This window comes from Phaethon aethereus, assembly GCF_964289735.1.
Source record: "Phaethon aethereus genome assembly, chromosome: 3".
NCBI classification, from domain to species: Eukaryota; Metazoa; Chordata; class Aves; order Phaethontiformes; family Phaethontidae; genus Phaethon; species Phaethon aethereus.
The window spans coordinates 3,820,682-3,832,721 of record NC_138576.1 but is presented as its reverse complement, the minus strand read 5'-3'; the positions used below and the strand labels follow the sequence as shown (position 1 = coordinate 3,832,721).

The 12,040-nt window shown below is 56.1% G+C and overlaps 1 protein-coding gene across 1 annotated transcript; it reads left to right on the top strand.

Annotated features, from left to right (window-relative positions):
• Window positions 1-264: 264 nt before the first annotated feature.
• Window positions 265-11,954, top strand: CTSB (cathepsin B; the record flags this gene model as incomplete). The annotated part of the gene is made up of 10 exons (XM_081997626.1): window positions 265-382; window positions 5,961-6,112; window positions 6,692-6,777; window positions 7,184-7,298; window positions 7,520-7,638; window positions 8,272-8,357; window positions 9,257-9,403; window positions 10,065-10,181; window positions 11,645-11,773; window positions 11,857-11,954. 10 exons carry the CDS (start codon window positions 265-267, stop codon window positions 11,952-11,954), a joined length of 1,167 nt encoding a protein of 388 aa, XP_081853752.1.
• Window positions 11,955-12,040: the final 86 nt, after the last annotated feature.

The following is a 12,040-nucleotide window of genomic DNA, read 5'->3' as shown; positions in this document are numbered from 1 at the left end:
ATCCAACCAATTCTTCATCCACCCAACTGCCCACCCATCAAATCCATATCTCCCCAATTTAGAGAGAAAGGATGCAGGTAGGATGGAGGAAGGACGCAGGCAGGTTGGAGGAGAAAAACCGGGTGGGATGGAGGAAGGCTGGTGGGGGGAAGCAGGCAGGCTGCAGGCAGGCAGGCGGGGGAAGCAGGCGCGCTGGAGGCGGGCAGCAGGCGGCGGGCAGCAGGCAGGACGCAGGCAGCGCGCTGGAGGCGGGCAGCAGGCAGGATGCAGTCACGCCGGGGGCGGGCCGGGCCCGCGGTGACTCAGCCGCCGGGCGCTGCCCCTTCCGCGGCCGCCGAGGGAGCGCGGAGCCGTGCGGGAGCGGCCCGGGCCGTGCGGGGCGGTGAGTCGGGCCTAAGGGGCGCAGCGGGACGCGGGCGCTGCAGGGGAGGGGATGGGGCGCTGCACGGCTCGGGGCGGGGGGACACGCGTGGGGGGCGCGGGGATGGGGCATCCCCTTTCCCCCGCGGCCGGGCCGGGCAGGGAGCCCAGCGCCCGCGGGGGGACCCCAGCCCTGCGCCCGCGGAGTGCTGCGAAGCAGCCCCTGGGGGCAACGGCAGCGTGTCCCCCGGTTTCCAGCCGTATTTTGGGGTATTTGGGGACGTGGCGGGTGCAGGCGGGATGCTCTGTGGCTGAGCTACGGGCCGGGCTTATTGCAGGGAAAATGCCATTAACCCTCAGCGTCTCCCAGAAACAGCCAGCCTCCCTGCAAGTGGCAGGGGAGGAGGGAGGAGACCTTGTTTTCATAATGAAGACGGAAAAAAAACCAAAACAACCCACCCAACAAGCCCCGCTCCGCTCGTCAGCTGACGCTGAGGAGGTCGGTTTGGCACCCGCCGAAGTGCTTCTGGGAACATCCCGTGATGCGCGGCCGCGCTCGGGCCTGGCAGCGCGACCTTGGCTTGGCGATGGCGCTGGGTAAAAGCCGCCTTGGCGTCTGTCTGGTGGGCACTCCGTCCGTGTGTCACGCTCACGGGGTCGCGTTGCAGGCGTGATACGGCAAAGATCGCTTCCTTCTTGTATTTACCTCCAGGTTGTAGAGTTGAGGGTGCGGGTGAGGGCAAGGAATTTCCGTAGCGCAGGGTGTCCGCTACGGCAGCCGAGGTCTTGTGCAAGGCTCTGGTTTATGGATTGGTCTGTAAGAAGAAGAAGGAAAAAAAAGAAGAAATCAGTGCAGCTCCGTTTAGGAGAAATCTTGCACCTTCTGTGAACGCACGCTGTAGAGGCGAGCGCTGCAGCTTATTTCAAGATGTATTTATTTTGCCAGGTATCTAACCTGTGCTAGTGATTTGGCTTTTCCTGGGAAGGAACGGGCGTGGGGAAGCGTGGCTCATCCTTATTTAAATTAAAAAAAAAGACAAAAAAAAAAAAAAAAATCAAGCTTTGATAATGCAGTAATGAAGTCACCAGGCCGTGGGTTTGGTGCGCCGAAGCTAACCTGGCGGAGCAGCAAGCTCGGCTGGTTTGCATTGTTTGTAGGCTGGCTTTATTGTGGTTTAGAGCCAGGCACAAATACTGGCAGGTAGAACAAAGGACAAAGCTCAGCTTGGGTAAAGGGCTGCTTGCTGGAGGAGGACGCATGACTTGGACTTTGCTGAGTACCTCTGAGCCCGGAGGGGTGGGGGGGTTACAGTCGGGAGGGTGGTACAGCTTTTATCTTCCTCAAACCCGTGGAGAAGGGAGGGTGTGGGTGCCTCTGTGCCTGGAGGGGTTTGGGCCAGGCAGTGGAGTTGCTGAGAGGTGCCTCCAGGGCTGGGACTTATCTCCTGGCCTGACCTGCCTAAACTGAGTCATGTGAGCCGGGCTTTGAATAGCCCCTTTTGGGGGTTTTAGTGACTGTGCAGAGAAATGCTCAGTTAAACGGGACTGGTGGGCTTTGATTTGTGTGTGGTGGGAGAAGACCTTCATGGTAGGGCTCTGGAGAGGGACGGCAGCGGGATTTGCTGTCGTGGGCACTGAGCATCGCCCTCGGCTGCTGGGAGGAGGCCGTGGGAGCCTGCTGATCTCTGGCGTCATGTGGTCCAAGCAGTTGGAGCCCTGTCCCCAGGGAACTGCCTCTGGCTCCAAGACCTCCTGGTCAGGAGGGATGGAGAGGGCACCCGGGTGATGGTTACCTCCTTCCCTCCTCCCTGCCTGCACCGCTGCAGGCAGCAGCCGGCAGCGCAGAGGGACTGCGGGTGTGTGGCGCAGCACCAGCCGCAGCCATCTCGCATCTCCTCCCTCGCACGCTGCAGCTGCTCCGAGCAGCTCACGTTGGCGAGCCTTCGGCCTCAGTGCTTGCTCCTCGCTGGCTGGGGCGGGGGGCTCAAGGGCTGCGCTCACATGGCCCAAATTTCCTCTTTTTAAGCAACCAGCTGGCTGAATTGTGAGAGTCCTGCCCAGGGTCAGGCGTGCTGATGCCCAGCAGCTTTTTGGAGTTACTTCTTGCTCATCCTTCAAGAAATTGCAGGTATTTCAGATCCCAAAGTGGGGGGGACAGGGGGCTTGTCCTCAGCTCCCAGGGCTGCAGCCCAGGAGGAGCAGCTCGAGGGGCTCATTGCCAGCCCCAACCATCCTCCTACCATCTGGGGAGTTGGCTGAGCTGAAGCTGCGGTGTCTTAAGAAGGGCAGCAGCCAGGCTTTGCTTCTGCCATCGAGCTAATAAGCGGTGGGACGAAGGCAGCCTTTGCCGGGGCTCTCCTGAAGCTGCGAGGCACCTCCAGAGACCTGGGGGGGGTGCAAAGGGAAAGGGTCTCCTGGGGTTGCTGGAGAAACTCCTCCGGCCTCTTCACCGTGGCTGAAAGAAGAGCAGGTACCTGCCGGGTGCAGCAGCGGTTACGCAAGTTTGGTTTTGGTGGCGTGTTTGGGGGGGTGGCGGCGGTGGGGGAAGCACGCACGCGGTAACGCTGCCGGGGGAAGGGTCTCGGGGCCCGTGTCTGTGGGGAGAGGGGGGTGACGGTGCAAAGCGGCAGCCTTTCCTCACTTGCTGCGTCGCCGCCGGGCTCGGCGTGGCCCCGGCTGCGCCTGACCCGCCGTCCGCGGGGATTCGCCCCGCGAGCCCCGTGCCTGCGCCCTCCGTGTAAGGGTTTGCTGTAATAAGGCCGTGGGGGGGTAGGGAGGAAGAAATCACGTGAGATCGAGGATCTTCCCTTTCTTCTCCACCCGGGTGTTGGCATAGTCCGTGCCATTGGGCTGAGAGTATCAGCCCCCCCCGCCGGCCTTGAAACTTCATGTCCATAGGAGACTTCACAGAATCGGAAGGGTTTGGGTGGGAAGGGGCCATCTAGTCCCACCCCTGCAGTGAGCAGGGACATCTTCACCCAGAGCAGGGTGCTCAGAGCCCTGTCCAGCCTGACCTGGGGTGTTTCCAGGGATGGGGCATCCACCACCTCTCTGGGCAACCTGGGCCAGGGGTTCACCGCCCTCACTGGGAAAAATTCCTTCCTTATATCCAGTCTGAATCTCCCCTCTTTTAGTTTAAAACCGTTACCCCTTGTCCTGTCGCTACAGGCCCTGCTGAAAGGTCTGTCCCCATGAGATCCAGGATTTTCTCTTCCTTCTGCACCCAGATCTGGGGACAATCTGTGCCATCCAACTCGGAGTAGCTCCCTCCTCCCCCTCCCTCCCCCCCCCCAAAACTTCATGCCAGTCGGAGACTTGGCGAGAGGCTGGTCTGCCGAAACGACCGACTGGCTCCCAGCTATTTGGGTTGCGCTGGGCGACGTCTCGCGGCTCCTTGCCGGCTGCGCTGGCCGCCAGCCGCGTCGCGGGGCGGACGCAATGCAGCAGCGCTGGGAAGGTGCTGCCGGAGGGGAAACAGCCTGGTATCTTTTTTCAGTCCGGTCTCGGGTTGCCTGGAGCTCGCGGTCCGCGGCTGGTGTGGTCTGGTAACCTGAGGATGTGAGATCTCCCGTGTCCGTCCACCCAGAGCTCGGCGCAAGGAGCTGTATCCGTGCGGGAGGCTTTGCCGGGCGGGTTTCAGCGTGTCAGCAAATTTACAAGCATCCTGCTGAAAACAGAAGTAGAACAGGTATCTTCTGGCCTCAAAAATGCCTCCCTTCTGTGCTACAGGAAGTGTAAAGTTGACTGCAGGACATACAGAGGTTTTGGGGGGTTGTTGTTTTCATTTTGTGATTTTTTCTTTTTTTTTGGTGGGTTTGTTTTAAAGATTTTTTGTTAGAAAAGGTGCTTCAGCTCAGGCCGGTCACTTACAGGCTTCCTGTGGCCATATTGAAGGGGCACAAGGTAAAACCCACAGTAGCCTTAGAAATGGGTATTTCTTTCTCTGGGCGTAACGTCCTTCCTGCCGCGTCAGCAGGGGAGCACGGCAGGGACACCAGCCATGCCAGCGAGTCCCTGGTCTGCGAGAAACCTCTGCGCGAGCAATTACGCATGAAAACCTTCAAAGAAGTGAGATTTAGGGGTAGGAGGACCCGTGTGCTGCTGAAACTCAACTAGCTTTTGGGTTTGAGCATCCTGCTGAAGGCGTGGAGAGTGAGAAGAACTATAAAGAAATGGTGAAAAGGAGGAGGGGGAAGGAAAAAAAAACCAAAAAAAATCAAACCAAAACAAGCTTTATACTGTTAGCTGCCGCCGCCTGGGCTTATTGCTGGCAGAAAGTAGGACACTCCTGCTGGGTTTTCTTCTCTGGAGAGGCTAAACTTGGCCGTGAGCGGGTGGAGGCGGCGGCACGGCGACGCGTGCGCGTCTCCCCGTCGCCTGCCCCTGCTCGGCGAGCTCGGCTGCCGCGGGGCCGGAGCGCCGCTGGCGAGAGCTGCGTGTCCGGCTCCTTGGGTGTATTTGCCTAGAAAGGCTTAAGCCCAGGCTCGCAAAGGTGATTACACGTCCAGCTCGCCGAGATGAGTAGGAATTAGAGTCTAAATACCTCCGCTGTTGGGACTGCCGTGGAGTATCCGAGGTCTTGGGACGCTCGCCGGGCTTGGTGCTCGTCGGGGTGGGTGTGGGGTCGGTAGAAGGGGAGCTGGCAGGTTTTGGAGGAGGAAGAGGGTGCCTTGGTGTGTTTGCAGAGGTTGAGCGGCTCGTGGCCCATCTGCGTGCCCGCGTCAGGCGTGGGGACGCGGAGCAAGCGGTCGCTGCTGGCAACGGGGCTTAAACTGCAGTTGGGTAATTTAATGTGAATTAGGTTAAAGGAGGCAGGAGAACAGAGAAACCACCAAGCCCTGGAGCATCTTTGGGCAGGGTGATGCGTGTGCTCCCACGTGGGAGGCTGTGGTTCACTCTTGCCATGCTCCCGGATTTCTCCCGTGTCTCTGTTCCCCAAATTGGGACTTTCCCGGTGCCCTGCACCAAGGGATGCAGCTCCACAACCTCTCTCGTGAGAAGCCCCGGTGGGAGGGGAGCACAGGCAGCTCTGATGGGCGCAGACCCCCTCTGCACGGGCAGGGGGTCCCTACCTCGGGGCTGTGATCGCAATTGGGGTCCCCAGGGCAATGGTCTGGCCAAAATGAGGCCGTAAAGCCCCAAAATGTGATTTGGAGCGATATATTCAAAGGGAAGAGCAGTGCACGAGGGCAGAGGCTAGCAAGTCCCTGGGGCTGCAGCCCTGCCTGTGGTTTGCCATGGTGAGGGGAGTCACCTATTCCTTCTCCTAGTCCTTTTCTCCAGTATTGTGGAAGTAAAGACAGCTTTTAATACCCTTCAAATCCCTTAAATCTGCTTCAAAAAATATTTTCCTGCTGCTACTAATCCTGCAGTGGTTGACAAACAGGGTTGCCTTGTCTGATGTCTTCTGAGGAACGGGGTTGTTAGTCTGCTCCTGCGTCTCTCCTGACCTTTGGGGTAAATCGGGATTGGGAGGGACTTTATGCAGCCACGTGTTTTATCCTTCCACGTGTTGCTGCGGCAGTCCTCCTGCCAAGCCCTCGCTCGCAGTCCGAGCCTGCCTTGGGAAGGTTTCCAATGATGCCCAAATCTGGCTGCAGGTGGAGTGTCCTGTTCTCTAGCCAAGATGTGGCCGTCCGTGTCCATCCTGTGTGTCCTGGTTGCCTTTGCCAATGCTCGCAGCGTTCCTTACTACCCTCCTCTCTCCAGTGACTTGGTCAACCACATAAACAAGCTTAACACCACCTGGAAGGTGAGTACCGGGTTGCTTTTTTGGGTTTTTTGGTGTTTTGTGGTGGGTTTTTTTTTTTTTTGATGGATTGCTTGACTTTGTGGGATTTAATAGCTGAGCTTTGGGAGTCTCACCACTGTGGTTGCATCAAACCAGCTTTGGTCCCAGTTGACTTCTCCAATGAGTTGATGTTGTCAGAGATTCCTGTGGTGACAGTGACTCTGCAGCTTCTCTTTGGAGCAGAGTACTGATGAATTCATAGGCAAGGAGCAGTGCCGAGAGGAAGGGGAGGCTCTGTGAGAGGCTGGGAACAGGCAACGAGTGTCAAGCTGTATTGGTGACCTGGCCAAACCCACATCAGCCAGGCTGCTGTGGTCAAAGCCTAGAGCCAGAGCTTAGCTTACTGGTCATGATGCGCTGATCCTGGAAGGGGCTGTGTTGTTCGGTGTCCATATGTAGTTTGGCTTTTCTCCCCTGGGTTTTAAAACAAGTGTCAGATACCAGTTGGGTTTGAGGGAGATCTGGAGCACCACGCTGGTCCCAGGAATGCACTTGATGGCTGTGGAGAATCATGTCCCATTTCTCCATGTCTCTTTCCAGGCAGGGCACAACTTCCACAACACTGACATGAGCTATGTGAAGAAGCTCTGTGGCACCTTCCTGGGTGGGCCCAAGCTCCCTGAGAGGTGAGAAGATGATGAGGGCCCTGTAAAAGCTTGTGTGGATGCTCGTGGTGTGTCTGGAGTGGGTGAGGGTCTCCCCTGGCACGCTGTGAGTGGGATTCCCCAGGGTGCAGCTTGCTGGGCATCTTGTGTGGAGTTAAGCAGGGGATTATGCATGGGGGGAACATCCATCCTCTGTCCTGCGAGATACTTCAGCAATCGTGTAACTTGTACTCCTCGAAACTCAAAACACTGGAGGAGCTGCTGAGCTGGTCTGAGGACTTCAGAAGTATTTGTCCTCCTTCAGTAAGCAAACAACAAGAGCGCTCGTCCTCCAGGTCACCTTCAGAGGAGGTTGGAGAGAGCCCTGTGCACCCAGTCGTGTTACACTGGTGTTTCTATAACAGGACTTCCCTCTTCTCACTTGCAGGGTAGATTTTGCTGCAGACATGGAGCTGCCCGATAACTTTGACTCACGGACGCAGTGGCCTAACTGTCCTACCATCAATGAGATAAGAGACCAGGGCTCTTGTGGCTCTTGCTGGGTAAGAGTGTGGGTGGTTTTAGGTCATGTTGACACAGAGTTTGCTGAAAAAAAAAAATGCTGTTGAGTTTGCTACTGAACTGCATAAATGGAGGGACACGGGGGATCCTGCAGTGTCTGAGCTTCTCAGTGGGCTTCTCCCAGCCAGGTTTCTGGTTTCCTGGTTTCTCACCCCTGGCCAGCTCTAACGGTCTTCCTTTATGTTTTGGGGACTGCCCACAGGCTTTCGGTGCTGTAGAAGCGATTTCGGACAGAATCTGCGTTCACACGAATGCCAAGGTGAGCGTGGAGGTCTCAGCGGAGGACTTGCTGTCATGCTGTGGCTTCGAGTGTGGCATGGGGTGAGCTGCTTTTGGTTCTTGTGCACTTAAAAGGTGGGTGGGAGGAGCAGGGACACAACCCTTCCTAGTCTCCCTACAGAGCAGGAAGACCCACCAGTGGTTTGCATAGTAGATGCTGGAGTTAGCATGGACTAAAAGTCCACATCCTGGCCCCAGCAGTAGTGGATGGTGATGGCTGATGGAGGGAGGGCAACCACATAACGATGCTTTCCCATACATAGTTGGCAGCTGCCTAAGCCAAAGGAAGGATCTTTTAATAGCCCCAAAGCCTTAGTTTTCAGGCACAAGCCTTTTGCCTGTGGCTTTTGCAGTTCTTGAGAGCAGGGTGGGGAGTTGGGTCTCCACGTTGTGTGCCTTCTGCTGCTCCTGGTGGCAGAGGCTGACTGAGGATCTGGTACGGAGGCACCACTGCTTTGGGATCTGAAGGCATGGGTGCTCTTAGCTCCTTCTTGCCCCAAGGCTTCGGAGTCTCGAGGCCCAGAAATCCTGGGGAAGGCAGGGACAGACTTAAAAAGGTTCAACGTGCTGAAAGCTTCCCTTCAGCCAGCCAAAGCTGGCTCCATTTCCCCCACGTCCCCCAAAAGGGGATGGCTCTGAGCAGGCTGGAGCTGGAACTGCTGCCTCTTTTTCCAGGTGCAACGGTGGTTACCCCTCTGGCGCATGGAGGTACTGGACAGAGAGGGGCCTCGTGTCCGGGGGTCTCTACGATTCCCATGTGGGTAAGTCCTGGCAGATACCCTTGTGAAAGCAAAGAGAAGCATCTCAGCTCAGTTACAGGTTCATGTGCTTCAGGGTGCTTCTCTTCTGAATCACAGAATCACAGAATCACTAGGTTGGAAAGGACCTTTAAGATCATCAAGTCCAACCATTAATCCAGCGCCACCATGTCCCCTAAACCATGTCCTGAAGCGCCACATCCACACATTTTTTGAACACTTCCAGAGATGGCGACTCCACCACCTCCCTGGGCAGCCTGTTCCAATGCCTGACCAAGCATCTGGTCTGCATCCTTATGGTTGCTCCCTCCTTCAGGTCTGGGCTCAAACACCTCTGCTATCCCAGTGGGTGGCTCCTGTCCCCACGGCTCCTTCTGGTCACCCCTTTGGGACAGGTGTCCCCAAGCAGCACCTAGTGGCAGGAGACCCATCCAGGAAGGGAGCACAGTAGCCAGACTTAACAACACCACAAGGCTCATAGCAGGAATTAATCAGGCTGTGAATTTTTTTGTTGCTGCTGGTTTTGGACCAGCTCAATACACTTTGGATGAGGGCAGGAGTCATCCTGACATATTTCCCCTTCAAAAAGCAGCTTCCAGAGTGGAAATCTCTGCCTCTTCCAAGCATGGCCATAGGTTGGTTCATGTTTCCATCTTTTCCATCCCCTTGTCAGAAGGGAGGGGTTGGGAAGCAGATCCAGAAGGGAGAGCTGTTGCTGATGCAGGGATTGTTCATCCATGGCACTGGCAGACTTACTCTTGCTTGCACCCCACTAAACTGTGGGGTTTCTGGGTCAGAAAGGTCATACCTTTACTTGGGGCATCTGGTACCTTCTCCAGCATGGCTGTTGGTGACAGGGGTGCTTGGGGACAGACAGTTTATGCCATCTCTGTCTTCAACAGGCTGCCGTCCCTACTCCATCCCACCCTGTGAGCACCACGTCAATGGCTCCCGGCCACCATGCACCGGCGAAGGCGGGGAAACCCCCAGGTGCAGCCGGCACTGTGAACCCGGCTACTCGCCCTCGTACAAGGAGGACAAGCACTACGGTAAGAGAGGTGGCCTTGGCTGCTGCTTGATGCAAAATGGCTCCAGAGCTGTTCCTAGTGGTAGCTCAGTGGGGTTGGACCTCTTTCTAAGCTGTTTTATGGTGCCTCTTTTCTGTGCCCTCAAGATGGGTGGTCCTGGAGCAAGCCTGGCAGATGCACAGTTGGTATTTGCTGAGACTCAGCTGAGATGGGGGAACTGATCTCAGTCCCATGTGGTGCACATGCCTGGGTTGAAGAGCGTGGTGCTGAGCCCTGGGGGAGTCTGGTCTCAAAGCCACCTCCTTCCTACTCCTTGGTGGTAGCCAGCACTATACCTGTAGGAGAGTCTGGCTGTTTCTTGGAGGTTTGTCTTAGCCTTGAGTAACTTGGTTTGTTTTGGAAGTGAGGATGTACAAGGGGAAAAATTCCCTTCCCACTGAAGCTGCCTGAAATAGGTCTTCGGGTACAGAATAGGACTCTTCAGTTAAATGGAAGAGGGATGGTTGGAGCCCGCTTTCCCTGCCTGGCAGTGTCAGTGCCTCTGGAGCAGCTGGGTTTGAATTTCACCTGTAAGTGGAGTAGGCTTCTGGCACAGGCACACCAAGCAGTCACTGTCCAGTTGTCCCAAGACCTGTGTGGCCTGACAATGCCGTGCTAATGGTGGGACTTTTTTTCTTCTTAGGCATTACATCCTATGGTGTCCCTCACAGTGAGAAGGAAATCATGGCTGAGATCTACAAGAATGGCCCGGTGGAAGGAGCCTTTATTGTCTATGAGGACTTCCTCATGTATAAGTCTGGTGAGCATCAGCACCAAGGCTGTAGGGAGCCCTGTTCCCTACTTCATCCATAGGGTCTGTCTTGTATGGCCCTTGTCCCTCTACTCGACTTTGAAAGGAGATGTCAAATGCACACTTGAGCGTCTGGTGTTGCAAGAACATGGGCAGATAGATACCATCTCCTGTATCCATTGGTTTATAGCAAGGGGAATTTGGAAAAGGAGACGACACCAAGTTGGGTGGGAGTGTTGATCTGCTGGAGGGTAGGAGGGCTCTGCAGAGGGATCTGGGCAGGCTGGATCGATGGGCAGAGGTCAACTGTATGAGGTTTAACAAGGCCAAGTGCCGGGTCCTGCACTTGGGTCACAACAACCCCATGCAACACTCCAGGCTTGGGGAGGAGTGGCTGGAGAGCTGCCCAGCAGAAAAGGGCCTGGGGGTGCTGGTCAACAGCCAGCTGGACATGAGCCGGCAGTGTGCCCAGGTGGCCAAGAAGGCCAACAGCATCCTGGCCTGTATCAGCACTAGTGTGGCCAGCAGGAGCAGGGAAGTGATCGTGCCCCTGTACTGGGCACTGGTGAGGCTGCATTTTGAATCCTGTGTTCAGTGTTGGGCCCCTCACGACAAGAAGGACGTTGAGGTGCTGGAGCGTGTCCAGAGAAGGGCAACAAAGCTGATGAGGGGTCTAGAGTACAAGTCTGATGAGGAGCAGCTGAGGGAACTGGGGGTGTTCAGTCTGGAGAGGAGGAGGCTGAGGGGAGACCTTATTACTCCCTACAACTACCTGAAAGGAGGTTGTGGTGGGGTGGGTGTTGGTCTCTTCTCCCAAGTAACCAGCAATAGGACAAGAGGAAATGGCCTCAAGTTGCACCAGGGGAGGTTTAGATTGGATCTTAGGAAAAATTTCTTTACTGAGGGCATGGTCAAGCATTGGAACAGGCTGCCCAGGGAGGTGGTGGAGTCACCATCCCTGGAAGTCTTCAAAAAATGTCTGGATGTGGCACTTCGAGACATGGTTTAGTGGGCATGGTGGTGTTGGGTTAATGGTTGGACTTGATGATCTTAAAGGTCTTTTCCAACCTTAATGATTCTGTGATTCTGTGAATAGGTCCTTGGGACTGGCTCAGGGGGAAGCCCCAATGGGGAGCCCCAGGATTGCAGCTGAGAAGAATAGATAGGATTTTAGGTAAAATCGTGGCAGATGGCTCTCCTGGTGTGGCCCCAAATCCATGTTCTCATGGCTTACAATGTGCCACCTTTGGGACCCTTACCAAGTGTCTCTGGGTGTCCTGCATGCTGAGCTGACACTTAGCATCAGTCTTTCCTCCAGACTCTACACTAAGCTTCAGGTTTGCATTTAACTGGAAAAAAAACCTTCTCAGCTGGTCTCTGGGCTTTGATATTGAATGTCTCACAAGCTGGCAGTGGTCTGAAGCAGGGGCAGACGTGGCGCCTTGTTGATGTGTTGCCATGTTGCCTTGCAGGGGTCTACCAGCACGTGACCGGTGAGCAGGTTGGAGGCCACGCGATCCGGATCCTGGGCTGGGGGGTAGACAACGGCACTCCGTACTGGCTGGCCGCCAACTCCTGGAACACCGACTGGGGGGACAACGGTGAGGCGCTGCCGGAGGGAACCCCCTCCCCATTCTCCTTGGCGTGGTAGGGAGGTTGACTTTTGCTCTTGGTGTGCTTCCAGGCTTCTTCAAAATCCTCCGAGGAGAGGACCACTGTGGCATTGAGTCCGAGATCGTGGCCGGCATCCCCAGGACGGAGCAGTACTGGAAGAGAGTGTAACCTTGATCAAACCACAAATAATCCTGAGTCCCCGATGCTTTTAACTGATAGTGGGTTGCAGAGCCCCCCCTCCTAAGAGACTATAG